The sequence below is a fragment of the Siphateles boraxobius genome, unplaced genomic scaffold, assembly GCF_051911475.1.
Source record: "Siphateles boraxobius isolate OS27281-9 unplaced genomic scaffold, OSU_SipBor_1 18, whole genome shotgun sequence".
Lineage (NCBI taxonomy): Eukaryota > Metazoa > Chordata > Actinopteri > Cypriniformes > Leuciscidae > Siphateles > Siphateles boraxobius.
Genome location: NW_027508788.1, coordinates 2626503 through 2653976, shown reverse-complemented (window position 1 = coordinate 2653976; position 27474 = coordinate 2626503). Strand labels below are relative to the sequence as shown.

General features: G+C 35.8%; 2 protein-coding genes across 4 annotated transcripts in view; one reads left to right on the top strand and one right to left on the bottom strand.

Moving 5' to 3' along the window:
* tsc1b (TSC complex subunit 1b) overlaps positions 1-17202 on the bottom strand; it is a 28633-nt gene extending 11431 nt beyond the window's left edge. The window contains exons 1-9 of one of the 3 annotated variants that reach the window (XM_077232830.1): positions 17119-17202; positions 13884-14140; positions 13654-13757; positions 4443-4595; positions 4190-4334; positions 3837-3991; positions 2693-2766; positions 2416-2594; positions 776-894 (exon numbers count right to left, since the gene is read on the bottom strand). In XM_077232830.1, coding sequence (XP_077088945.1) covers positions 776-894; positions 2416-2594; positions 2693-2766; positions 3837-3991; positions 4190-4334; positions 4443-4595; positions 13654-13757; positions 13884-13992 — 1038 coding nt within the window. In that variant the 5' untranslated portion in view covers positions 13993-14140; positions 17119-17202. The remainder of the gene's footprint in view (positions 1-775; positions 895-2415; positions 2595-2692; positions 2767-3836; positions 3992-4189; positions 4335-4442; positions 4596-13653; positions 13758-13883; positions 14141-17118) is intronic. The other 2 variants (XM_077232831.1, XM_077232832.1) reach the window with 2 other exon arrangements.
* Positions 17203-20180: 2978 nt separating this feature from the next.
* gfi1b (growth factor independent 1B transcription repressor) lies at positions 20181-25325 on the top strand. The gene is made up of 7 exons (XM_077232829.1): positions 20181-20302; positions 20769-20878; positions 21973-22158; positions 22298-22527; positions 23520-23657; positions 23752-23917; positions 24428-25325. Exons 2-7 carry the CDS (start codon positions 20773-20775, stop codon positions 24604-24606), a joined length of 1005 nt encoding a protein of 334 aa, XP_077088944.1. The 5' UTR covers positions 20181-20302; positions 20769-20772; the 3' UTR covers positions 24607-25325.
* Positions 25326-27474: the final 2149 nt, after the last annotated feature.

Here is a 27474-nt window from a genome sequence, read left to right as displayed (position 1 = left end):
TCCTGCCTATTTTAAGATTTAGATCAAGATTTAGCACATTAATTTAAAGTAATATATTATTGCATTTAACTCAGCAAAAGAACTATATTTTAAAAGGCACCTTCCCCATCCCACCTTCCCTCAGTGTTAAAATAGCCATTATCTGCATCCCCTATCAGTGCCCCACTAATAGAAAATATCAAATCACAACATAATTGAAATCACATAGCCTAATCTTGAATTGTGAGAAATTTAAACCATAATCACACCAAAAAAACATTAATATTTGACCAAATGTCAATAGCTATTAAGCCTCACTAGAACACAAACACAATGCTGTTTGTTTTCCATCAGCAGAGCAGTCAGAATAAAAGTCCTGATAGTGGGAGGTGACAAGGAGAAAGAGCTCTTGCGTCATTCACATTGTCAAGACAACCGTTTCTGCGTCAGCTAAGAGATGGCATGTTTCTCTCTTTTTAAAGCCCTGAACACCCACCGGAATGACTCAACACCTCTCCCCTCCTTTCCTCTCAGCTCCTCAGACTGCCTGGAGAACAAGGAGATGATTCATGGTGGGAGAGGGAGGGGAAGCTCTGGTGTGCAACAGGAAGGGAGGGGTTCAGGGATGGGTGATTTATGGACAACAGCTGACAAGCTGACAAACAACAAGAGGGAGGAGAGAAGCAGATGCCAATTCCTGCACTGGATAAGGTTATTTACACATTTTATATGCAGCGCACTGATTTCTTGGATTCAAACAGGTAGTTCCACTTCACACCATTGGTTGTGCTCTTACCTGCCGACGGGTTCCAGTGGGGCTGCGATAGGGGGGCTGACTCCCTGAGAAAGAGGACAGGGCCAAGGGAGGGACGACAGGCTGACGAGGGGTGGAGTAATGAGCTGAGGAAGAACTTCCTGGAAAGGGACGGAAAAATTATGTCCACAAAAAACATCCAGTCGCTACTAGAAAAGCAGAGTTTGCCTGGAAATAGACTGTGACTGAATTAGAATGCTGGATAAGTTGTCTAACTTCATTTCCAAATACATTTATGCGTTTGGCCGATGCTTTTATTTAGTCGTGTATTAAAGATATACATTTTATCACTTCAAACATTCCCTGGGAACTGAACTCATGACCCTTCATCTATTTATATAGTCACAACACCATGTCTAGGATAAAAAAAAACACATGATGCTTTTTAATGTTTTCCTTTTCCTTTAGTGTGTAATGTATCTGTTTGTGTATGTATACGATCTGCAAAGTTACAAAGCTTAAAGTTTCCCACAAAGGGATTAATTTATGTTAAAGACTAAATGTTAAAGATGTTGCTCCCGCCAACGTCTACGTCACAATGTGAAATATTAGCATAATGCCCACCTAAAGGCAAAAGCAAAACCCCTTTCTTTGGCCTTCCGAAAATGGATGAAATTAGGAATCAGTGGTTTAGATTAATTTGTAACACTGTTCCTGAGCAGAACAACCCAAAAGTTAGCTTGTGTACAGCGCATTTTACGGAGGACAGCTTCCTGAACCTGGATGAATACAAAGCCGGCTCTACACACTTTGAAGTGTATAAATACAGAAGTGTATAAATTAGAAATATACACTTCTGTATATGGACAAAGTTTATTTCAGGACATAAAGTTGTTAGTGAAGAAGGCAAATTAAACCATTATAACATTGTATCGCTGAAAGGTAAGAGTTACAAAACAAAAACTTACCACTGTGAAACGTTCTGTTCAAGTCGTCCTTGCTAAATTGGTTCAGATCGATCGGCTTGAAACCGACTTAGGCTAGAACTGATATGGTAATACCGACAACATTATTAACTGTGTGTTTTCAATTGCTTTAGATGCCTTGGAAGCTGAAACTCACAATTATGGTAAGGAGCTTTGATTTTCTCACAGTTTTAGAGCAAAACAATATGTTTTGGATAATATACATTTCATATAAAACTTAAAAATAGTATTTTTATGCAGTTTTTATAATAATAAACTTAAGCTTCTATAACTTTTCTTTAGTTTCACTTTTTAACTTCAGCAATAATCTGCCAAGTGTCTTCTTTGAAAAGATAGCAAACTTAAGTATGTGCTACAAAGCATTCAAGGTTTATTACAGTTTGAGTTGGAAATTTCTTTTTCAGGTCAATGCTCAAAAAGTGATTAAATGGATCATAACTATTCCATAAATATAATTTAGTACCATAAAATCCCAAAAAAATACAAACTATTACATAAAAAAATATATTTAGTATATATAGTACATTCATTTCATTGTAATAAGAAAATAAATAAAGTTCTGTCATTTTCGACCGCCACGCGAGCAGCAACAGAGGGATAATGAACTTTTAAAATAGCATCATATGATCCTCTTTAAGTGCTGTATTCCAGTATGCAAAGTTTGAGTAAGTAATTCAGACAGGACGAGGGTGTTACCGTAGCTACTGTGGAAGTCACCGTAAGGGCTGGCAGTGCAATCAGCCGGACGTTGTTGTAGATGAGCACAGAAATGCTCAGGCATGCTGGCATAGCCCTCTTCACAGTACGCCTCCTTCGGATCCAGAGAGACTTTGGCACACTCTATAACAATATCGTGGATCTCGAATCTTTTCCACCTGTACAGAAAAAAAGAGAGCAAATGAAGGATAAACATTGACTGTGACATTTGTGGTTTATGCGATTAAATAAGTGACATGATTCAGTATTGCCTCACCGGCTGGGGTCTAGTTCATGGTCCTTGGTTCCAGTCACTAACTCAGGGTGTATTCTGACATGTTCAAGCATGGGCTGAAACACATACAAAAGTATAAATACAAAATAAACATAACTAGTTATATTTGACTGAAATGACACAATCCCTATTAGCAATCATGGCATAAGTCAATTTAAGGTACAATTTAAGGTGTCATTTTTGGACATTTACTGGTTATTGACGCAGCATATTAAAATTCAGACACAAACTAAAATTCAAAGGTTTTCTTAATAAATGAATACTCCTTAATGCTGTCATGAATGCATTAAACTAATTGAAAATCACAGTAAAGGCATTTATAATGTTTCAAAATATTTCTATTTCAAATCAATGCTGTTCTTTTAAACTTTCTATTCATCAAAGATGAATACAAAAATATTCCACAAAAATATTTAGCAGCACAATTGTTTTCAACATTGATAATACAAAAATATTTCTTTAGCATTAGATTTCTGAAGGATCCTGTGACACTGTAATAACATTTTTCAATATTACTGTTTTTACTATATTTTTGATCTAATAAACGCAGTTCTGGTTAGCATAAGAGACTTCTTTCAAAACCATTTAAAAAACGTACCACTCCAAACTTTTGAATGATAGTGTATACCAATAATTATTTTCATGTTTTGGCTAATAATTGATAAATGGTAGATCAAATTCTATACTATTTTGTCTATATAAATTAAAAATAAAACAGCAAACACTAAATCAATACTTTTAAATCCTAAAAGTGAATTTAGGCAGCACAATATTATAGTATACAGTGTAAAACATGGATATTCATTTTGAGATTTGCTGAGGATTATTTTTAACAGTAATTATTGTGATTAACAGTTATTTATTATATAGATTTATAATCTATATATTTTATATATATATATATATATATATATATATATGCAAATTATCAACTGATAATATTAACTGATAACCAATATATTACTAGGGCATCTTACTATCCTAGATCCTAACTCATATCATACTAGGCACTTTGTCACTTCTACTTTTATTGTACTGAACTAAAAAGTAAGGGAAAACGAGGATGAGCAAATTGGAATTTCCTTACATCTTATGTATTTGGAAAACTGTATGACTAACAGCTCACCTTGACCACCTCCTCAAAAGTGTCCATGTTTTCCTTCATGCTGTAATGGGAGCGCAGGTACGACACAAAATTGCAGGGGTACATCCCATACAGCCGGTGGAAGAGCGAGTAGACACTTGCGTGCAGGTGGATGAGATAAACCTCTGGTACGTGTCCTGTCAACAGAGATTGATCATACAGCTAGTTAACCATCATTTCGTCTGTTACTTTAAAGAGGCCTCATCATATTTTCTGGATTTCAGTGGGACACTAAACTGATCCAGAGACTTTTAATGAACTATAATACATACCTCAGAGGTAAAAGAATATTGCATAACAGAGTCATACAGTATTTGAATGTTAGTAACTCTTACCTGGGTTTCTCAGATTCCAGGAAGCCAGACGGCCAAAGATATCAAAAAACTCATAGAGATGGTGCTTGCCAGCTTGGGGAATCATGGGTAATAGTGTGATGAGCACCAGGACTCCTGTTATTAGAACCACAACATCTGTGTCTGTCTGTAACACACAAATTATCGTATATATACTGCATGTTACAAAACAACCAGGCACTTGAGACCAAGATCAAGAAGCATATCTGAAAGATTTTTAACATTATGAGCTTACCTTGAGGCATTTGAGGAGAGATAGCAGCAGCGGATAGCGAGCGATCTTGTGGATCCAAGACGGCTGCTTACGGACAACATGACCCAGTAGAGTGAGAGTGGGCAGGCGACAGGGGGCTTTAGCCATGCATTCATTCATTTTATCAAAAAGGTGCTGAGAAACAGACAACACAGCCAAGTCACATTACAGGCCAGACGTAACAGCTAATAATGTTGTTCTCTGCCCTAGACATTTATTATTATTATTAAATATAAATTAAATAAAATACAAATACTCAGAGGAGTTTAAATGATGCTGGTTAGATGAAAAGCTCCTTTCATTTGTGAAAAAAGCTCCTTGTTTATTTACCTGAAGGATATGGGTTGTTCGTAAATTATATAATAATTTATATATATATATTTATATTTAAATTTATGTAGCCCCGCCCCTTTTCAGCGCTGCGCTCATTTGGCGCTTTTCCACTGCATGGTACGGCTCGGTACGGCTCAGTACGGTTCGGCTCGGCTCGCTTCGCTTTTCCACTGCGTGGTACGACTTGGCTCGGCGTGGCACGGCTCGGTTCGCTTTAGCTCGGTTGCTTTTCCACTGCAGTTGGTACCGCTTCAAAGTGGGTGGGATTATGACTGTTTTTTTTTTTTTTTTTTTTTTTTTTTTTTTTTTTTTTTAGTTTAGAATATTTTTTTTTTTTTTTTATTAAACAAAAAGCACAGGGGATACAAGTATCAAGCACAAAAAGTAAAAATAAAAACAAGTTATAAAACTCAAAGTAAAGCAAGGCAGTAGATAAGGGATAGTTTATACGTGATAAAAAATAATAAAAATAAATATATCTATATATCTATATCTATATATATATATATATATATATACATATATATATATACATAAAATTATAATTCACAAACCAATCATAGAAACTACACAACCAAAAAATTATACAAGTATAAGAAAAAAAAAAAAAAAAAAAAAAAAAAAAAAGTAATCTTCCGAAAAACAGGAGATAATTTATAATGAAACCACAATTTCTTTAAGCAACAAAGAAGTTTTAGCAGCTTTCTTATTAGCTGATAAACAAAGAGAGTCATAAAATAATTTTAAATCAACACAAAAAAGTCTAAAATTGGGCTTAGAATCAGTTACCTTACACTTGTGAAGATGAAACTCGCCACATAAAGTAAGCAGTTTTAATCTGTCATCCATCTCCTTTGACCCGGAGTCCCAAATCAAAAACAACACATTTGTAACTTCAAAAGTAAAGAGTTTGTAATAAGCAGAAAAAATAAGCCAAGCTACCTTCCTCCAAAACTCCCTTGAATAATCACATTCAAAAAACAAATGTGGTATTGTTTCAAGATTAGAGTAACAGAATGTGCAGTGTGAAGAGATGTCCAACTTAAATTTAGAAAGAAGAGAGTTACAGGGATAGTAATTATGCAGAATTTTAAAGTGAAGCTCTTTCCACTTGTTAGGTAACAGAAACTTATTAATGCCAGTCCATATATTAATAATAGAAAGAGAAGGATAATTTAATTTCCATTTGAAAAAAGCTTTGGGATGACAGCTGATCTTCCTAATAAGAGATCTTCTAATCCAGAAATTGTTACATTTGACATTGGAAAGCTCCAAACCTCCAATAGACAACTGGGGCATTTCACAAACGGATACTCTGTAGCTACAGTATGACCTAACCAAGTGCAAAAGTTTAGGTGAAATAGAATTAATAACCCAGTTATAAACTTTAGGTGTGGAATCCACTCCAAAAAGGTTGATAAATTCATTGTAGGAATAAAAGCTGCCATCCTCCTTTAATAAATCCAAAACAAAAATAACACCTTTGTCAACCCAATCCTTAATAAAGATAGATTTTTTTCCACGCAGCACATTCTGATTGTTCCATAAAATACTCCTATGAGGGGAAAAATTGTGGCAAAAGGCAAGCTTACAGGCCTCCAAGGCTTGCTTATGAAAATTAGCAAGCTTGAACGGAAGTTTGTTGCATTTAAAATCGCAGGATAATATAAAATGTAACCCCCCACATTTTTCAAAGATAAATTTAGGTATGTGAAACCATAACAGATTAGAATCAGCATTTAGGCAGCGTTTAATCCAACCGATCTTAAAAACCTGATTGAGAGTACTAAAGTCCAAAGCATTCACACCTCCCTCCAAAGTATTTCTTATCAGAGTCATCCTTTTAACACACTCAGTTTTATTTTTCCACAAGAATTTAAATAATACAGAGTCGATAGATGAGCAAGTCTTCGGGGTTGACATATAAGGACAAGGCTGGGTAAACAATCCTAGAAATACCTTCAGCTTTAGAAATCAAGACACGACCATAGATAGTTAAATTTCTTTGTAGCCAGCAATTGAAGATATTCTTTAATTTTTTTGTCCGTTGTGAAAAATTATCTAAAATTCTATCTTTGGGTGATTTACTTATTAAAATGCCTAAATATCTTACATTATTTTTTACCTCAATACCTTCTATATGATCTTTTTCAAGACTGTGAATAGGTAGAATTTCACTTTTATTTCGATTAACAGTGAGACCAGAAGCCTTAGAAAATGTTTTTAAAGCTTCCAAAATAACAGGAACCTGTTTCTCATCATTTAAAAACAGACAGGTGTCATCCGCCAGTTGACTAATTAGAAAAGTGTGTTCAGCTACAACAATACCCTGAACATCTACACAGCGAGTCATAAAAATATTAAGAAACTCTGTGACTAATAAAAACAAAAAAGGTGAAAAAGGACAGCCTTGTCTGATGCCCCTGCTAATCGTAAACCGGGGAGAAACACCATTCACCAAAGATACATTGCTGTTAATATTTTTGTAAAAAGTCTGAACTATTCTAATAAAGGAAGAGCCAAAACCAAATTTGCGCAAAGATTCAAACATAAACTCATGCTCAACCGTGTCAAAGGCCTTATAAAAGTCTAAAAATAAAATGATTGCACTATCCTTGATCAATTCATTATAATCTAACATATCTAAAACAAGTCGAATGTTATTTGCTATATGCCTGCCTTTCATGAAGCCAGATTGGGAAACTGAGACAAGTTCTTCTAAGCATGGTTTCAGTCTATTTGCATAAATGGAAGCTAACAGTTTATAATCCGAATTAAGTAAAGTAATTGGGCGCCAATTATCTAAATATGAAGAATCTTTGTTAGGCTTTGGGATTAAAGTGATCAAGCCCTGCTTCATGGACTCAGTTAATTCACCTTTCTTTATACAATCTTTAAAAACTTCCAAAACAAGATTTTTTATGTCTTGCCAAAAGGTCCTATAAAATTCAAAAGGCAATCCATCTGGACCAGGGCTTTTATTGAGGGGGGCTTTCTGGATAATCATATCCAACTCTTCCATAGTCAAATCCATCTCACACGACGACCGATTTCCATCACTTATAATAGGTGTGAATGCTTGAACCCTCTCAAAAAAACTATCAGCACACTGAGGATTAAATGAAGAAGAATAAAGCTGTGAATAAAAATTGGAAACAAAATTAGAAACTCTAGCTTCATCTGTAACCAAATTGCCCTCAATATTTAGAGAAAGTATTTTCTTAGAATTCCCTCTTTTCTTTTCTAAATTAAAAAAATATGCTGAATTTTTTTCTCCGAATTCTAGCCACTTTACTCTGGCTCTAATAAAGGCACCCTTAGCCTTTTCAGCAAACAAGTTATTTAATTCTTCTTTAAGGTTGTGCAGTTTTACTTTATCATCTTCACTTGTCTGTTGATTGCCTAAAATTATATTCATTTCGTTTAATATAGAGGTATATTTTAAAGATTTTGCCTTTGCTAACTGTTTACTAAACCGAATAGAGAATTTCCTACACTCGTATTTAAACATTTCCCAATTAGAAGTTAGTGAGACACCAGGTTTTGTTTTAAAATCTTCAATGATGCTCTTAATACCTAAACAATAAGAGGGGATATGTAGTAGAGAACAATTTAGTTTCCAATATCCAGGGTTTCTGTGACAACTAGTACCAGAATCAGATAAAATAAGATCGATAAAAGAATGATCTGTGAGGGGAGCAGGACAGATACTACTGGACCTAATAGAAGAAGACATAAAGTCTGATGTAAGCCAGTAATCTATACGCGATTTTCTCGAGAGATCTTTACTAAACCAAGTATATGAACAGTTTTTATCATGCATAAACCTGTAAGCATCCAAAAGAGAAAGGTTTCTACAAAAATCATTAATAATAGTGTTACATCTGCATGACTCTCGTTTTGGCGGAAATCTATCCAGACATAGGTCAGGAGCTTCATTAAAATCTCCTCCAACTATTACTGCAGCAGATGGATATTTACATTTTAAATCAAGAATTTTAGAAGACAGATCCTGAAAAAATAAGCTATTTTGTGTATGATTATTAAAACCATAAACATTAACCAAGATAAAGAAAAAATCCCCTAGAAGAATGACAGCAATTATCCATCTACCCTTGTCAGATGAAAAGGACTGCAGAATCGAGCCACTAAAATTACGGTCAAATAAAATCAAAACTCCAGCGGAGTGATTAGTACCATGACAAAATAAAGCCTTGCTAGCACTACCCCACTGATTGCGCCAAAAGGTTTCATCTTCAGAACAAGAATGTGTTTCTTGAAAAAAATAAACATCCCTTTTCTGTGACGTACAAAATAAAAATAAAGCCTTGCGTTTAGATAAATCACGAATCCCCCTTACATTAAGAGAAAAACAAGACAATTTAACCGGCATATGAACAGTAGCCTAACAGAAAAATACAAATAAAAATAAAAAGTACTATACAACTATTGTAACAAAGTTATGAAATATACAGAATACAAATAAAGTGCAAAACTTGAAAATTATCCATACCCCTCAATAACGGTTTAGGCTTCTGTTATGACCCTTTACTTACCTTAACATATTAATGTTCTTACATATTTGTCAGCTTTTGCGAATGTCAATAATTATTTCGCCAAACAAAAGTTCTTCAGACAAAAACGGCATTGAGCATCCCTGCATATCCTCTCGACCTCCAACGTTCTAAAACAATCAGACATCGTCCGCAGAAATCCTCCTTCCATCCACGATAGCAGTTGGGCCCCTAAAGCCAGCACGGCGACCCTCCTTTCGAGCTTTCTCCACCAAAGGCCACAGCTTGTTCCGTGCTTCCTTCGTCCTCTGCGTCAGGTCCTCTGAGATCCTAATCTTCTTCTGTTTGAGCACTTCTGATCTTCTTGCATCAGCCCAGATACGATCTCGGTGAGACCGAGAGAGAAATTGTACAATTATCGTGCGAGGGCGTGCATTGCCCAATTTAGGGCCAAGCCTGTGCGCAACATCAATCGAAGACTGCAGAACATCTGCTAAGCCTGGTGACACCTGAAGAAAAATGTCCATTATTACCATCTTGACATTCTCCCCATCTTCCTCCAGCACACCCGAAATCCTCAGATTCCAACGCCTTTTGTAGGCATCCAGCTCATCCACTTTGTCCCATAAGTGTTTGTTTTCTGCAGCCAGCGAAGACAGCTGGGAGTCCATTTTACCAGATTTAACAGCTGTAGTCTCTGATTTTTTCTCAACGGCGTCAACCCGTGTTGTGAGATCGGAGATGAGGGTGGAATTGGATGCAACCGATCTCTCGATCTCCAGAAGTCTCTTCATAAAATCATCCTGCTTCTTACCCAGTCTCTCTATTGCTTCCAGCAGAACGGCATTTGACGGATCTGAGGCCGGGCGTCGCATTTTCGGTAAAGGGCTTGCCGCTGGAGACTCGGGAAAACACTCATCCAATGAATCCAGATCATGGGTAGATTTGGAATATTTATGCATACGTTTAACACTTTCAGATTTCGGGATGTCGTCCACCTCCATCATCACGCCACACAGGAGAGCTCAAATCCACGTGTAGTACAGCCGTTAATTGTCGTTGAGGGGGAAAAAAAGCGAATTCGCAAAACTGAGTATCTCTGATGTATGGAGAGCGTGAACAAAATTTAAATCAACGCATAAGGGAACAAAATAGTATTTAAAGGGGAGGAAAAATCAAGTTTTGCACAAATTTCAAGAAGAGCCCAGAAAATGTGACCTACACCGACGCCATCTTGATGACGACCCCGGGATTATGACTGATCGTTATAGTTTATCCGCTCCTCGGCAACCAACAAGAGGAACGTCTGCGCTTCTCGTCCACTGACCACGATTCAGCCATTTCTTTTTTGGAAGTTTTTTTTCTTCAAGCAAGTCAAACAAGTAGTTTTAAAACAGGTGCTACAGCGGTGGCTGTTACTGGCTATTTAAATCTAGCGGGTTTGATGTCTCGCAAAAACAATGACGCTGGTAGTGACGATTCTGTCTGTCTGACCAATCAGTGATCTACAGTGCTTCCACGTCACATTTGGTACCAACCTCAACAGAGGTGGTACCATTTAAAGCGAGCCGAAGCGAGCCGTACCGTACCATGCAGTGGAAAAGCGCCACAAGTGAGCCGTACCGAACCGAAGCATACCGTACAATGCAGTGGAAAAGCGCCAATAGTCTTTTGTCTTCCGGTCTGTATTTTCACAGCGATCTTGCCTATTTATAAATGAACGGCTCATTTTAAAATCTTCCCGGCATACTGACATTTGTTAAGACATATGCTTTAAACATTACAATCCTCATGATAACTTTTGTTAACTTTACATCAAGTAAATCCACTTTAAAAGCTAATAGAGCCTATTACTCCTGGACAGCAATGCCATTTTTTGGTTTCAAAGATCTGGGGCATGTAGCATGATGGTAGTTGAACAAACTCAGGGTTAAGGAATTAGTTGACAAAACCAAACCAATCAGGCTTTGTTGGTACCATGACGCTGATCATCAACTTTCTCTGTCAACTCAGGCTTGGATCCTGAGACCATGTAGCGTGTGCACAAGAAAGTGTGACATCAGCAAAAAGCCAATCACATGCCTTAAAACATGCGATTCACTTCAGAGTCAGCGAGATTCAATTTACTCTTCTGCTGAAGATTAAGATATTGAAGAATATAAAGTATACAAATGCATTTATACAGCAAGAAAATATCTTGCTATATCAGTGCAAGTGGAAGTTGTGAGGTTAGTAGTTGAACATTATATGTATACAGAGACTAAAACATGTAAGCTCACATGTAGTATTTTTTAAAGCTTTATCTATTTATTTCAAATCTTATTTATTTTACATATTATCAGTATATTTTTTACAACCCCAAATCAGAAAACTTTGGGACATTTTTTAAAATGCAATAAAATCAAGAATCTGTGATTTGTTCATTCTATTTAACCTTTTATTAACTGACAAAAGTACAAAGAAACGTTTTCCAATGTTTTCACTGACCAACATAATTGTATTTTGTAAATATGAACAAATTTTGATTTTGATGGCTGCAACACACCCCAAAAAAGTTGGGACAGATAATCAAAGTAAACCAAATAAAATTGGTTTATAAACCAAATAAAAGTGAAAAGATTATCCAACTCTTTTGGTCTAAAAGTGCTTCTCTGTCTTTTTAAGCAAAGATGGGTCATGGCTCATCACTTTGTGCCAAATATCATGAGAGAATTGTCAAACAATTAAAAAAGAAAATAACATCTCTCAATGAAAGATTGCAAAGAATTTATGTCTTTTATCATCTTCCATACATAATATTGTCACAATATTCAGGGAATTCAGAGAAATCTCAGTCTGTGTAGGGCAAGGCAGTAGACCTCTGTTGAATGTGCGTGACCTTTGAGCCCTCAGATAGAATTGCACAAAATACCATCATGCTAATCCGTTAAATACAGTCACACCCACACATGTGCTCAGGAGTAATTTGGAAAACCGTTTTCACTGAACACAGTCTGACGCTGCATCAAGAAATGCCACTTGAATCTCTGTTACGCAAGGAGAAAGCTTTACATCAGTTCTATATGGAGATGCCGGCGAGTTCTCTGGGCCTGAGCTCATCTCAGATGGTCTAGAAGACAGTGGAAATGTGTGCTGTGGTCAGATGAGTCAATGTTTCAGCTTGTTTTTGGAGAAAATGGACATCGAGTTTTCAGTCCCAAAGACGAAAGGGACCAACCAGACTTCACCAGCGACAGGTGCAAAAGCAAACATCTGTGCTGGTATTGAGGTGCATCATTGCAAATGGTATGGGTAACTTGCATTATTGTGAAGGTACCATTGACATGGAGGCATGTATTTGGATTGTACAGAGACATAAACTGCCATCAAGATGACATCTTTCCTGGGAAGCAAGACAATGCCAGGCCTCATTCTGCACGTGCTAAAACTGAGTGGTTTCTAGACACTCTGCACCATAGAAAGGATGTGCCTGATGTTTACTGCAGTCCAGATATGTCTCTTATGGAAAATGTATGACCCATCATGAAAAGGAGAATCAGGCAATGATGACCACAGACTTTTGAGCAGCTGTCTTGTATCAGACAAGATTGGGCAAATATTCCACTAGCAAAACTCCAACAATTAGTATCCTCAACTCCCAAATGATTAAAAAGTGTAATTAAAAGGAAAGGTGAAGTGACACAGTGGTAAACATGCCTCTGTCCCAACTTTTTTGGGGTGTGTTGCAGCCATCAAAATCAAAATTTGTTCAAATTTACAAAATACAATTATGTTGGTCAGTGAAAACATTAGAAACTTTTCTTTGTACTTTTGTCAGTTAATAAAAGGTTAAATAGAATGAACAAATCACAGATTCTTGATTTTATTGCATTTTTACAAAATGTCCCAACTTTTTCTGATTTGGGGTTGTATATTCATTTAGACTAAATGCTTAATAATTGTTAAACTTAAATTGCTCATATGTAATGGATTAGGGTTATTATAATAATATATAAATCATATAAAATAATTATAATAAATAATCATCACTAAAAGCCAGACATTTTTGTCTTTAAAAATCTTTTACTATGTAGTTACCTGTAGTTACTATGTAGTTTGCGGCAAGAGAAACTGGGGTAATGACTTGATTTTTGTAGCGATTTTTTAAGCCTTTTTAATAAAAAAATATAGTACTTACTGTAAAATTACAATACTAAAATTGATGATGAAATGTTTACATTTTCAAAGTTTGAACCATGGAGCTTTTATTTAGCAGAAAGCACAGGGAACATGGATTTAAATTGAGAGTGAAACATTAAAAAGAACCAGAAAAAAAAAAAAAAAGATATCAGTGAGCAGTCATTCACCTTATCGTGTGGCTCCCTCACTGAGGACAGGATGTGCACTGCCTGGGCGGAGTTGGTCTCCAGGAAATAATCCACCAAGCCGTTCAGCAGCACGGACCCTCGATCTGCAAAACATGAATCCACACTGACTGTCAGTCATGCAATAAAACACTGCAGGCAGGGAATTAGAATATGAATCATGCAGAAAATATCAAGAAGTTTGAAAATTCAACTTTCAAACTTGGCTGGACCTGTGCTGAGGTGTTCGTTGATAAGGCCCTTGATCTCATCCAGCTGGCGGAGGTCAGAGGTCTCCAGCAGAGGAAGCAGGTCCCCTACGCTGAGCTGTTCCCTGGACATGATGGTGTGGAGGGTTCGGAGGCGGGTGTCTCTGAAACAGTCAAGGGAGAGGGGAAGGACTTTCAGACGTCACTCTCAAAGCGTCCCTGTGTCCTGTCCAGCCTGGAAGGGTTCCAGGGCCGCCCGTCGATACAGTCTTCAGGCACACCTGCAAGAGACATTTGATGGCTTACATCACTTCACTTGTCTAGAAGTGCCGCTCTCAATGAAATATTCATGAGAATATTTTGTAGTTTCTGCCTTTAAGTAAAGGGGTCATGAATTGAGAAGTCAAGAGATCAATGAAAATCTGATATGTAAGAGGTTATTGCATAGATAAATATATACATATCATTAGAGACTGTTTCTATGGGCTGCTATACTCAAGCCGTCCGACATATTGGAACGGTCAAAGCCGGTCCTTGAACATTCGAGAGCAAGTTGGCTGTCTGCAATTTTGAACTCCAAAGTGCACCAGATTGATAAATTTAACCTTAACATTTACACAATTTTCTTCCAACAAAAGCGAGGGGGACTGAGGTCCTCCCACCAGTTTCACAAAATCCTGTGGGAAACACTAAGAGGGTCAAAAACAGGAAAATAGCTTATTACTTCTAAATTAAGATGTTTTTTAACATTATAAGTGGACCTCAGAGAAAATTATACTTTAAAAAAAAGCAGTTCATGACCCCTTAAAGTAAACTTTTCAATTAAGAGTGAGAAAAAAAACACTGCAACATGTACGAAAGTTCACAGAGAATTATGATGTACCATTATAAAGAGTACTACTTGATCTCATTAACATCAACTGTGATAATGTGGGTTGGAAGTTTCAGGCAAGTAAACAACAGATTATGAATCTGAACCATACAAGATTCACATGTCACAACCTGTTCTTGCACAAACATGACAAAAAGTCAGCAGTTGTCACACCAGTCTGTCAAATTCAAAGAAAATTAATGAGACCAGAGAATTGTGACATACCTCAAAGGCCTGATTAGAATAGACTACATACTACAAGAAAACTGTATCATGTTATACACACGCAACACACTATTTTGAAGTTAAGCAGTGAAGTTTAACTATGACTGGAGTGATAGAGCAGCATATTTAGGACTAATCAATGAGAAATTGCATGCTGTGATGCCAGTGGCTCAAAATATTACATGTACAGCCAACATTTTCACAGGCCCTGGGTAAACACAAATATCACTAACAGCTTTGTAAGCAATACATTTACACATCTCTACACAAAGGAAAAAATAATTATAGAAATTTGTGGATATAGATATTTTAAAAAGCAGATTTTTCGGCATCATTACTGCAGTCTTCAGTGTCACATGATCCTTCAGAAAGTATTCTAATATGCTGATTTGGTCCTCAAGAAACATTTTCTTATATAAATGTTGAAACAGTTATGATGATTATCAATTTTAATAGTTCAAATGAACAGCATTTATTTAAAATGGAAATCATTTGAAACATTACAAATGTCTTTACTGTCACTTTTGATCAATTAAATGCATCCTTAATAAGTAAAAGTATTATTACTAAAAATGTGGAATAGTTTGGAATGGTAAATCAGCACAGTTTACAAGAACGGTGTACAAAACTGAAATGCAAATGAATGTTTGTATGAATGTTAATGATAGAAAAAAATTATAATAGTTGGCAAAGCTACAATGCAAGACTAGTAAAAGTCCAAGTTCTAGTAACAGATCCATTAACTGGCTCGATACACGCTCACACTAGCCCTGATGCTTAAAGGCAGACTATCAGGACATCTTGCCCATATAATTGTGATTTTTATTTGTATTTGACAACAGCAATAACTTTCTTCAGATTTGGGTCTTAACCTACATCTTAACCAGATTAATCTTGAGAATAATGTCACCAAAACCTCAAGTTGACAGCCAAACATGCAACAGGACCAACTGATAAGACGACACTTTCTCCTTGCTGGAGACCATTCCTGTTATCCACCAAACAAACAGCTGTTATAAAACACAAAGAACTGCTCTAAGCTTAACTTTGTGCAAGCTGACAACCATCTAGGGAAGGGTGATGGCAAGCTGACCCCTCAATGGAAATACAAAGAAGTTCATTGATTATTGTCATGATCGTATCCCACAAAATAAGAGCATGCATCACACTAAGGAGGAAAAAAAGACTAATAAGATGAAGTTCTGGACGACCTCATCACGAACTGTGGCTGTGCCTGCCAATTGGAAAACAAGGCTGTTAACAGCACAAAGAAGCTTTATATGCCACGTTTAGGGCCACATAAACAAATTCCTTAAAGAGGTTGTGTGCAAGCTGTCATGAAGACTTCTTGTTTTTCAAAGCCTAACTGAGTTTTGGGTCTCAAATCTCTCTTTCAGTTTATATGTCGTTAACACATCCTTACAGAGGTAGAGAAATGCTTTTTCTGCAAGTGACCAGCCTGCATTCTTTTAAAAATAAAATTTAAAACAAATGAATATATATATATATATATATATATATACATACATATATATAGAAGACATGAGAGTCATAGTGCAAATTATGTCAAAATATGCAGTGATCATAAAATAAAAATAAGGCAATAGCTTGAAACCGCATTTCATGATTCGCCTGCAAAAGGATTTCTGATTAAAAGCAAACGCGCAACAAATCCCACAACATAGCCTATGTCTGTATTTTAACCTACGCATGGTGCAAAATAAAGTGCAAAGATGTGCCGATAGATATTGTGTTTTAGGCTGCATGCACTGACAGCAGCTCTGTGTTGAAATGACCACTGGCGTAAACAACGCGCGAGAACAATGGCCAGAATCTGCGGGACTGTCTCCATAAATGCGCCAGCAAATGTGACATACCCCATGCATGTCAACGTCCCCCTTAAACTCGTGCATATGCATGCGGAAATTTGTTGAGATTCATTTCGAAACTGTAACAATCAATGAGGACTATTATTTCACAGGCAGTCCCAATCAAAGAGAGCCTTAATTTCGATAAGCTTAGTGCAAACCAGAAATAACGCCTGAAAGACTCTCTAATGCACGTAAAATGCTGAGGAGTGAGCAAATATAAAATTTAGACTGTCACTCCGTATGATGTAAAAATATCCCCACAAAAAAAACATCGTTTTACAAGCCTGTTTACCTGTTAGAGCAACTGCACTCCACAGGGCGCCGCCATCTTGAACACCTCACAACCCCTCCCTGCGCGGTCACCATCCGCAACAGTGCAGGAGAAATAATCCCCGAGCGCTCAAAAACACGCCTGTATCTGGAAGCAGAACATTGATATATGACGTGAATATTCTTAGAAATGACCAGCTGTCATACTATATAAATACAGTGAATTGTGGTGGGAATAAGACTCATGTATGAAAGTTTTAGAGAATCCTGCAGCTAGGCCCTGAGTTGTTTTTCTAAAGGGTGGAGCGATGCAGCGCTCTGTAATGCGGTTTTCGCGTGACTCAGGTGGCGAGCGGAGACGCTGAATCGGACCAGCAGTATAAGCTTTACATTTAAAATATACCTTTTAAAAAAAACATACACACATAGGCTACATAGCTTAAAATCTAAATATAGGCTAAATATTATTTTAAAATAGGCCTACTAGGCTACTTTTTTTTCTAAATATAGGCCTAAACATTAAACAATAGCCTAATCACATTAATTTAAGTGTTAGGGAAAATAGGCCTACCTTAAAATCCAAATAGGGCTATAATAATTATTTAAGTTTAAAAAGCACTTTTTACAAAACATAGCCTATAGGCCTACATAAATACATAAATAAATAAGGATGAAAAAAAGAAATTAAACTAGCTTAAAATCCAAATAGAATAAACAAGTGGAGGATTTTTTAGTAGCTAAATAAACAACTGAACGATATAATGAATGAATGAGGGTGAAATAAACAACATAGCTAGCTTAAAATATAAAGGCTAATAAACTATTTACATTTAAAAGGTATTTTCCTATTCATAAATAGCAACAAAAAAAATGTAAGGGAAAAATTAAGTCAACTAGCTTCCAGATATAGGCCTATAATCATAAATCGATTTAAAAAAAACAGTTGACATACATCATGTAGGCTATTCATCCCTCATGTTACAGATCATAGATCACAGAAGTTCTTGTGGTACTGTGATCATTCACTTATCCAATCATTAGACTCATAGTTATCTCATTTTACTGTAATGTTTAATTTCGTACACCCGTCTCTGTCTCTGCTTATCAAAAAGAGCATGAATATAAGAAGTGAAAAATAACTTATATGGAGTTGTCCTATTAATGCAAGTAATGGTTTAAATGTTCTAGATGAGACTGTTTTTTAGTGAAGATGTCCCTCTAGTGGTCACAGACCTCTATTTAATTACATCAAAAATGTCTTCCCTCAAAATAGTAGGCTAACTAGGCTACAAATTGCCTGACTCATCTTCAGTTGATAGTGTTTCCCTCTATGGTTTCCCTGCATGTCATTTTTCTAGTAATATGGCTAATATGCATTTTACTGTTTATATGTCCCCTTTTGTGTAATTCCTAGCTACATTGTTATTTAGGCTATCACTGACTATTAGGCTATAGTTTATATGAATATTTTGGAGTAGTTTTTATTTTTATATTAAAATTTTTAACGTTGTTGTTTGTTTTGTTCTTTTTATTAGTTTTTTTGTTGTTGTTGTTTGTATATAGGCCTAGACCTAGTTTAATTACTTTTTTTCAGTGAAACTAAATACAAATGAAACATGTTTGCAACTAGCCGAAGTAAAATAACATTGTCATACTTTATTTCAGTTTATGTTTATTTTATTTCAAATAACAAAACTGTTTTGTATGGTTTTAGTTTCCTATAATAAACCTGGTTGTATTTTCACCCTTGAGATTTCAAGCTATTATCTTTAAATCGCTAGACACTAAAACAAATAAATACATTTATTTAAAAAAAAAAAAACATAGCAGAGGATGGTTTCGATCCATCGACCTCTGGGTTATGGGCCCAGCACGCTTCCGCTGCGCCACTCTGCTGGTGGGTGTGAGCGGAGAAATAATGAGTCTTAATGGGACTGACTCGTCATGATAATGACACCTTTACAACAGACTACAATAGCCAAAATATATTAAGAAATCCTTGACACGATAGAATTTGCGATTCTGAGTGATCTAGCCAGTCAACAAAATAACTATAGTTTGTAATTTAACTTACTTTAATGCATGTTTGAGCTCTTAGCAAACGTTCACTATTTTTTATAAAAGGTGAAGCATGTTAAAAAAAGAAAAGAAAAGAAAAACTGCAACACACTCTTAAGCGCCACTATAAGAAAGAATTTAGTTATCTTTTGAAGTCACCTGAAAATGAGCTGCAGTTCACCACCAAATCCACACGGGGGCGCATAGATATATTCATCGAAATAAATTAATGCGCGCGCACAAGGGAATATCAAACTGATACCTGTAAATATTTAAATGAAAATTATTAAATGGCCAAAACGCACCAGCATTATAGACACTCAATAAATAAACATTTAATAGTATTACAGCGCTTAGTTTAACAAACAATTAATTATTAGCCTAGTTGTGCTTTTAATAATCAAAGATAAAACACCTAAGGCTGCAACCAAAACACAACTGTGCAAATAAAAGTAAGCAAACATTCTGAGGTAGCCTACCAACATAACAGGTTTGATGTGTTTTTTTGGGGGGGTACGTAAAAGCAAAGTTTGTTGCTGGTTTAATGGTCTTATGTTTAAGCCCGCAAGATGTTTTACAGGAGTCAAGTCAACAGATGTCCAATGACAATGAAGATAAATTACTAAATTGGCAGAAGATAATTTGAGAAAATGTTTTGCAAAATATCACGAACCTTTAACGCATTGCTCTGTTAACAAATTAACCTTTTTTACGCATTTAGCAGTAGAGATGCGGTCTAATACCTAAAGGCTAATAGCCTACCCCTAATAAAATAATATATCGGCCAAAAATGTAAACAAATATTCTAACTATAAATTTCAAATAATAACTAATATTTGTTAAAATATCTTAACTATAGTTTACCATTATGTCAAATAGTGCCTAAACCAGGATGTGTTTGCGTTTTGTAGTCAAATGTCGCACCTGCTCTGCCTGTAATTGGTTGAAAGCTCAGTCAGATTCCACCGCAGAATTATCGGATTGAAAATCAGGGAGGGGAGTTGAAAAAAAACTCAACGCAACCAACTCACAGAGATGCAGTGCTTAAGTTTCTAAACATCACAACGGATTTCCCAGCACTTTTCATCACGAAGTTTGCGAAAACCTTTAAACATAGCCTATTTTTTCCAGGATCTACACCATTTCAGGTAAGCTGTTTTTATATTTATAATACATTTGCAATTAAAATCAGTTATTTAAAAGTTTTTTAATATTTTTTTTCAACCTCAAGTATATTATTATTAAAATATATTTATATACATATTTATATTTAAAGAATTCTTATTTATAATTCAACAATAATTTGGTATATTTAATATAACATATGTTAAAAAAAATTGTCTCAAACCATAACAAAGTTCGACTGAAACTTTCAAAACAACAACACCAACTATTGTAGCTTATAATAGCCTAACTGTATACATTTTCACTCTTTTTTTTGTTGCCCTTTATTTTTATGAAATGACTTTGTCATCATACATGGTAGCTATATTTTTCATTTGTATTTAGATGGATCATTTTAAAGTTTTGTTATAAGTTTTGTAATAGTTATGGACATGTTATCATACAAATATGAAAATTGAAGTATCACAGTAAACAAATCTCATTTTGCAGAATCATGCCACGATCTTTTTTGGTGAAAAGTAAAAAGTCCTACAATGTGCACCGACCCCTCGACACGGAACAAAGTGAACAGAAAGTCCCGGACCCAGCACCCAAAACAAGTAAATGGCATTATTATATTTCAGAAATACTGAATTTATACTGAAATTCTCAGTAGGCTTTATTCTATTTTAACTAGACATTCAAGTTCCCCTGTGTGCATCTGACATAATGATGTTCATGAGACAAACAATCTATATATAATTAAAATGTTGTTTGTTTTTGAAGGTTTTATATTCATTCCTCATAATTACAAATCTGTTAATTCTCTTATTTGGGGGAAATAAATGATTCAGTGAGTGGTGTGTGGTTGTGCTGAGCACCTGTCAGATTGATGTTTGCTGATGCTTCAGCCTCAGGCTGACTGTTATTTGATTCTAGGGCTGTGTCTCAAAACCTTGACAGCTGCTTACTTAAGACAGCATTTTGGACCTCATTTGTGCTCTTTATGGAGGTATAGCTCAATAGGCTGTATTCCATGGAAGTTTGTAAGCTGTCTAGCGGTTAGGGATGTTACGAATATGCAAACTAGGCCTATTCAAACATGAGAGCAGGACTGTCACTGGATTATAACTGTTTTTTAGGGTTCATTTGGAGAAAATGTAGTGTTAGGGAACAATCTCAGATCTGTCAGTCTCATGCTACCATAGGTGTTTTTTTTGTACATACACACCTCTAATACTCTTATTTAAAGTGCCTTTAGAGAGGAGATGCCCTGAGTGAAATATTTGGATGGCTGGATGAATAATATTTGGATAGCTCAGCGAGTATTAAAAATATATGAACGCTTTTGCATAATAATGTCATTGCATTAGGAAACAAAATATAAAACCAAGTGTCATTATATTTTCGCTCACATTTAAAAGCAAAACAAACTGACGTCATGCATCCCAGCGATCATTATTGCAAAAAAAGCCTTGAAAAGTATAGTTAGTTCTGAGATCAAATCTATGATTTATATGTAATATGTATAGCATCAGATACAACTTGGTTTTAATATTGTTTTTTTTTCTAATACACTGACATTCAGACATATTTAAGTGTGACCTAAGTGTTTAAAAACTTTTATCATGTTTTAATATTTTTATTAATTTCACTGTTTTTACAACCTGCAACCTTGTAACACATGCATTTTACGATCATTGTGATTTCTTAGTCCCAGCGCTGGTCCCTTTGGAACCAAAGGAACGTAATTCCCCAGTGCGGCCCCAGGTAGAATCCCTCACTCGACCTTCCCACAGAGACCCGTATGACTTCATCAAGTGTGAGCGAGAGCCCGACTGCCCAGTACCATCTCTACCTGAGCTGTCCGTCACAACCAGGCAGCCCTTTTACTTATCTGGTGAGTGTTTGCGGTGCACTGGCATACATATCTGAGTGTGTAAGGCACACAAAAAACATGTTAAGTATCATGTGATGTAACATCTCCAGGGCAGATTCAGACAATAACAATCTTAATGATTTTACTGTACCTCCAACAGAGCCTCAGTTGGCAGAGTTTCCTTCTTACTACAAGAGCTCTTATGCCTGGGATCATGTTCCCACTACATATGACTTCAGGCAGATGGGCTTCCCTCCATCGCTCCTGCAGCACGCCAGCAGCCTGTACGGAGCTCATCTGAAGCAGAGCTCGGAGACTCCACAACCACTGGATTGCAGCACACACTACTCACCCACGTCTAACACCTACCACTGCATTACCTGTGATAAGGTAAGAGCATTATTTATTGTTTGTTATGCATGTTTATTTTTATTTATCTTTTTTTAGGATTCCTTAAAAAAATATATTATTATTTGAAAATATTTACATTTTCAGTAAATTTTATTTTAAATGTTTTGATTTTTTTATTTCTAAATAAATTATAATACACACCATATCTATATTAAAATTATTTTATATCTATATTTTAAATTATTATATCTAAATAAAAATAAACAAAATTACATTTTAGGCATTATAATTATATATATATATATATATATATATATATATATATATATATATATATATATATATCAGTACTGTCAAATTGAGGAATCGCTATTAATCGCATCTAACAAAAAATGTTTTGTGTGTATATTATTATATTTATATATATATTATATGTCTCTGTATATATATATATATATATATATATATATATTACATATATATACACACACACACACACATACATATAATAAATACAAATAAAATAATATATACATGCACATATATTATGTAAACCTTAACTTTTATGTTAGATTTGATTAATCACAATTAATCGATTTGACAGCACACACGCACACACACACGTGTGTGTGTGTGTGGGGGGGGTTGTATGTATATATATATATATATATACACACAGTATATATCAATGAATCAATGATGACATTTAAATATTTTCTGTATTTAAAATACATGATATAGGCCTATATATAAATATATATATATATATATATATATATATATATATATATATTCATTTATTTATAAATAAAAATAATAAACAAATATTAAAATTAGATTTTAGAAATGTAAATTATAGGAGTAATATATAAAAAATATAATTTTTTATTGAAAGTTATAACTATATATGTGTGTGTATGTATGTGTGTATATATATATATATATATATATATATATATATATATATATATATATTTATTTATTTATTTTAATATCTCAATTTAATTTGTGGTTTCTGTCCTCTTCTCCAGGTGTTTTCTACCCCTCATGGACTAGAGGTTCACGTCAGACGTTCCCACAGTGGCACGCGTCCCTTTGGATGCAGCATCTGCAGAAAAAGCTTTGGCCACGCAGTTAGCTTAGAGCAACACATGAACGTCCACTCTCAGGTAAGAACAAACCATGCTGATCCAGTTAGTCCGGCTGGCATTTGGATAATGGCAATGAAATAATGCATTTTTGTTGTTGTTGCTGCATTTAAAGGAAAGAAGTTTTGAGTGCAAGATGTGCGGAAAGACCTTCAAACGCTCCTCAACGCTGTCCACTCACCTGCTGATCCACTCGGACACACGGCCGTACCCCTGTCAGTTCTGCGGAAAGAGATTCCACCAGAAATCCGATATGAAGAAACACACCTACATCCACACAGGTGAGACGCCACGGTGTGAGACTGCGTGTTTGTTATGTCGTGGTTGAAAAGAGATCTGTGATAAAAAAGCACATGCGGTTTAATGCCCCCTCAATAACAGTTTCCCCAAAACTCTTCCCATATTATTTGGAAATGCATGTTATCTATACACTCATGCCATGTAAAACATTAAAACTGAATATGCTGAACATATATTCACTTCAGATGCTGAAGTTGGCTTGCTTTCTAGGGTGTGTTTCCAAGAGCGGCACAGCTACAGATAAATCAAGAAAAGGAGATTAAACAAATGCTGTCTTGATTTGCATAGCTGGTCTTCCTGTTTTCCTGATGACTCTCGGAAAATTGCCTTTGCGTGTAGCAGACAGCCACTCCTGTGTTGAAAAAAAAAAACGGAACAAATCTGGGTGGCACGCAAATCCATGCTTTTGCAAAAGATTCTTCCAGTGTTTTATATCAATTAAAATGGGTTTCAAATGACATTTTATTAAAAATGGTTGTGTTTGTTTGCAGGTGAGAAACCGCACAAATGCCAGGTGTGTGGCAAGGCCTTCAGCCAGAGCTCCAACCTCATCACACACAGTCGCAAGCACACTGGATTCAAGCCGTTCGGCTGCGAGATCTGTTCCAAAGGCTTCCAGAGGAAGGTAGATCTTCGCCGACACCACGAGAGCCAGCACAGCCTTAAATAACGGAGGTTGTGCATGGCGTGGCGGACAGCGGGGAGGAAATGAAGACCACCAATGGCTGTTGCTTGAAAAAAAAGACTCATGTTAAAGGGATAGTTCACTCAAAAAATGAACTACATTTAAGAATAATAAAAATGACAAAAGCACATAACAAAATGAATTAAGCTAAAAGCACTTGCTCACTCTTATGTTGTTCCAAACCTGGATGAGTTTCTTTGTTCTGTTGGACACAAAAGAAGATATTTTAAAGAATGTTGGTAATCCGACAGTTGACGGTAGCAATTGACTTCCATAGTAGGGAAAAAAATACCAAGGAAGTCAATGGCCGTCTGGTTACCAACATTCTTTAAAATCTCTTCTTTTGTAAAGAAAGAAACTCATGCAGGTTTGGAACAACATGAGGGCGAGTAAATGATGACAACATTTTCATTAAGACCTTTCAATTGATTTCAAAATGACTTTCTTTATTTGATCCAAGAATACATCAGAACTGTAATCTAGCACACAAAACGTCCATAGAATGATTTAAATGTCCATTTAACTATTAAATGAAATCCACATGCCAGGTACTGCCACCATGAAGGAGTCTTTCATTTTTATATCTTTTAGTATAAAAAGTAGTAAGATTGTATGTTAGCGTTTAGGTTGAAAATTGTTTGTCATGTTATTTATAGAAACTCGTCACAAAAATAGTACTAAATAAATACTATTGTTTAAAATCAGATGTAAAGTGCTTGATTAATAATTCATAACAGTGGATTTTTAAATCTAGTTGTGAGATGAAGAGAAGGGGGAGGGGTGCACATACTGTAAATGTGTAAGAAATCAGTCCTGCTACAGTGAAAAATGAGAAGAGTCAGCAAACAAGGCTTTGCAGTGTTTGTCTTCGCGTGTCTCCGCCCTGTCGAGGATCCGGATACACAGTTCCGTTGGCCCTGCCGATGGTTCTGCACACTGCCGGAGGCTGTGTGAAATCTCTGGTGTGACTGGAGATAAAGCTTCATTCAAATAGGTACCTGGAACTCTACATGCAAATCTCCTGCCTGGCAGGTTTGTAAACTTCATGTGTCTGAACGAACGGTCCGTGTGGGCCAAAGCTTGAAAGGAAAAGGCAGTGCAGCTAAACAAAGACATTTTAATTTATGAATGGGATGAAACTTTGACCAACTGGGACTTCTTAGTCTTAGTTGTGCAAACACTTAGACTACAGATTTACTGATGTCTCTTCTCAGGTCTCTCCCCATCAGTGGAGTTCAAGCCGCTTTGCCAAACAAATTCCTATACCGACACAGCTTTACGCACGCCTCCCCTTTCAAACAAAAGAGACAGTTAGGAAAATCCAATCCACTTACACCGTACTGCAACATAAATCACACATTACACATCTCTGTGGTTCCCTCAGAATGCTAAACAGTGGGTATCACCTGATCACAAGAGAAAAACAGGACAGGTATGTGCAGTCATTTAGGAAAGAGGAACTTATTGAGAAAAAAGCTGAAGAAAGTTGATCAGAAATCTCATCACTTCCACTGCTGACCTGTTCCCCATCTGCGCTCTGCACACCTGCTCGCCTGTGTAAAAAGTTAGGAACAGAAATCAGAGTCTGCATCAGGGTGGAAATAGTGCCTCTCTAGTACAGTTGGTAAACAAATCTGTGGTGCCTATGCAAATGATTATTTTCATTACCTCAGCAACGGGGTCTGAGTCAGACTGAGGACAGTTACAGCCACATCCTGGAACAAACAGTAAATCCAATAGCAAATCACAATCTTGCTCAGGGAGCCAATCGGTGTCAGATTTGGATGACAGACAATGTATGAGCAAACAGGATTTTAGGACCAGGACAAGAGGTTGGGGTGTAGCCTTGAAAGGAGAAAAGGGGAAATGAAGGGGAAAGCACACACCTGAGTTCCACTTCCTCTTTTTTTTTCTTTCTGTGTGTGTGTGTGTGTGTGTGTGTGTGTGTGTTGATTTTGCATGATTTTGTAAATCAGAAAACTGTTTGTCCACCATTTAAGCAACAGTGCACTAACAGTAATTTCTGATTATGAAAATTAAACAGGCTTTGGTATAATGCCACGTAGCTTACACCTTAAGTAACAACATACACTTTTCGTCAAAAGTTTGGACACACCTATTCTTTCAATGAGGTATGAGAGGCTGTGTTATATTGGGACAAACAGACAGGCAGAGAGATATAGATAGAAAATGTACATATAATGTTTCTTATTATATATAATGTTAAAAGTTTCTTATGCTTACCAAGGCTGAAATCAGTTCCTACAAACAGTAATATTGTGAAACATCATTTTAATATAATCATCATCCATTTAACATAACTTTTTTTATATGTCATTTATATCTGTGATGCAAAGCTGAATTTTCAGCATCATTACTCCAGTCTTCAGGATCACATGATCCTTCAGAAATCATTCTAATATGCTGCTCAGGAGTGTTTTTTATTATTATTCACAAGAACAGATTTGGAAAATAAATCTTTTGTAACATTACAGAAATGTCTTTACTATCACTTTAATGTATTCTTGCTGAATACAAGTATTCATTTCCTTCAAAATATCACTGACCCTAAACTTTTGAATGTATATAGACCTTAATCACCAGAGGGGAAAAAAAGAGCACAGCCACCTTTACAAATTTTGTATTCGAACTTCCGTTTTTTGCAGTCGCTTTGTATGTTTCTGAAGTGGATTTACTTAAAGGGATAGATCACCCAAAATTGAAAAATTTGTCGTCATTTAGTCACCCTCATGTTATTTCAAATCTGTATGAGTTTCTTTGTTCTGTTGAACCCAAAAGAGCATATTTTAAAGAATGTTATTTACCAGACAGTTAATGGGCACCGTTGACTTC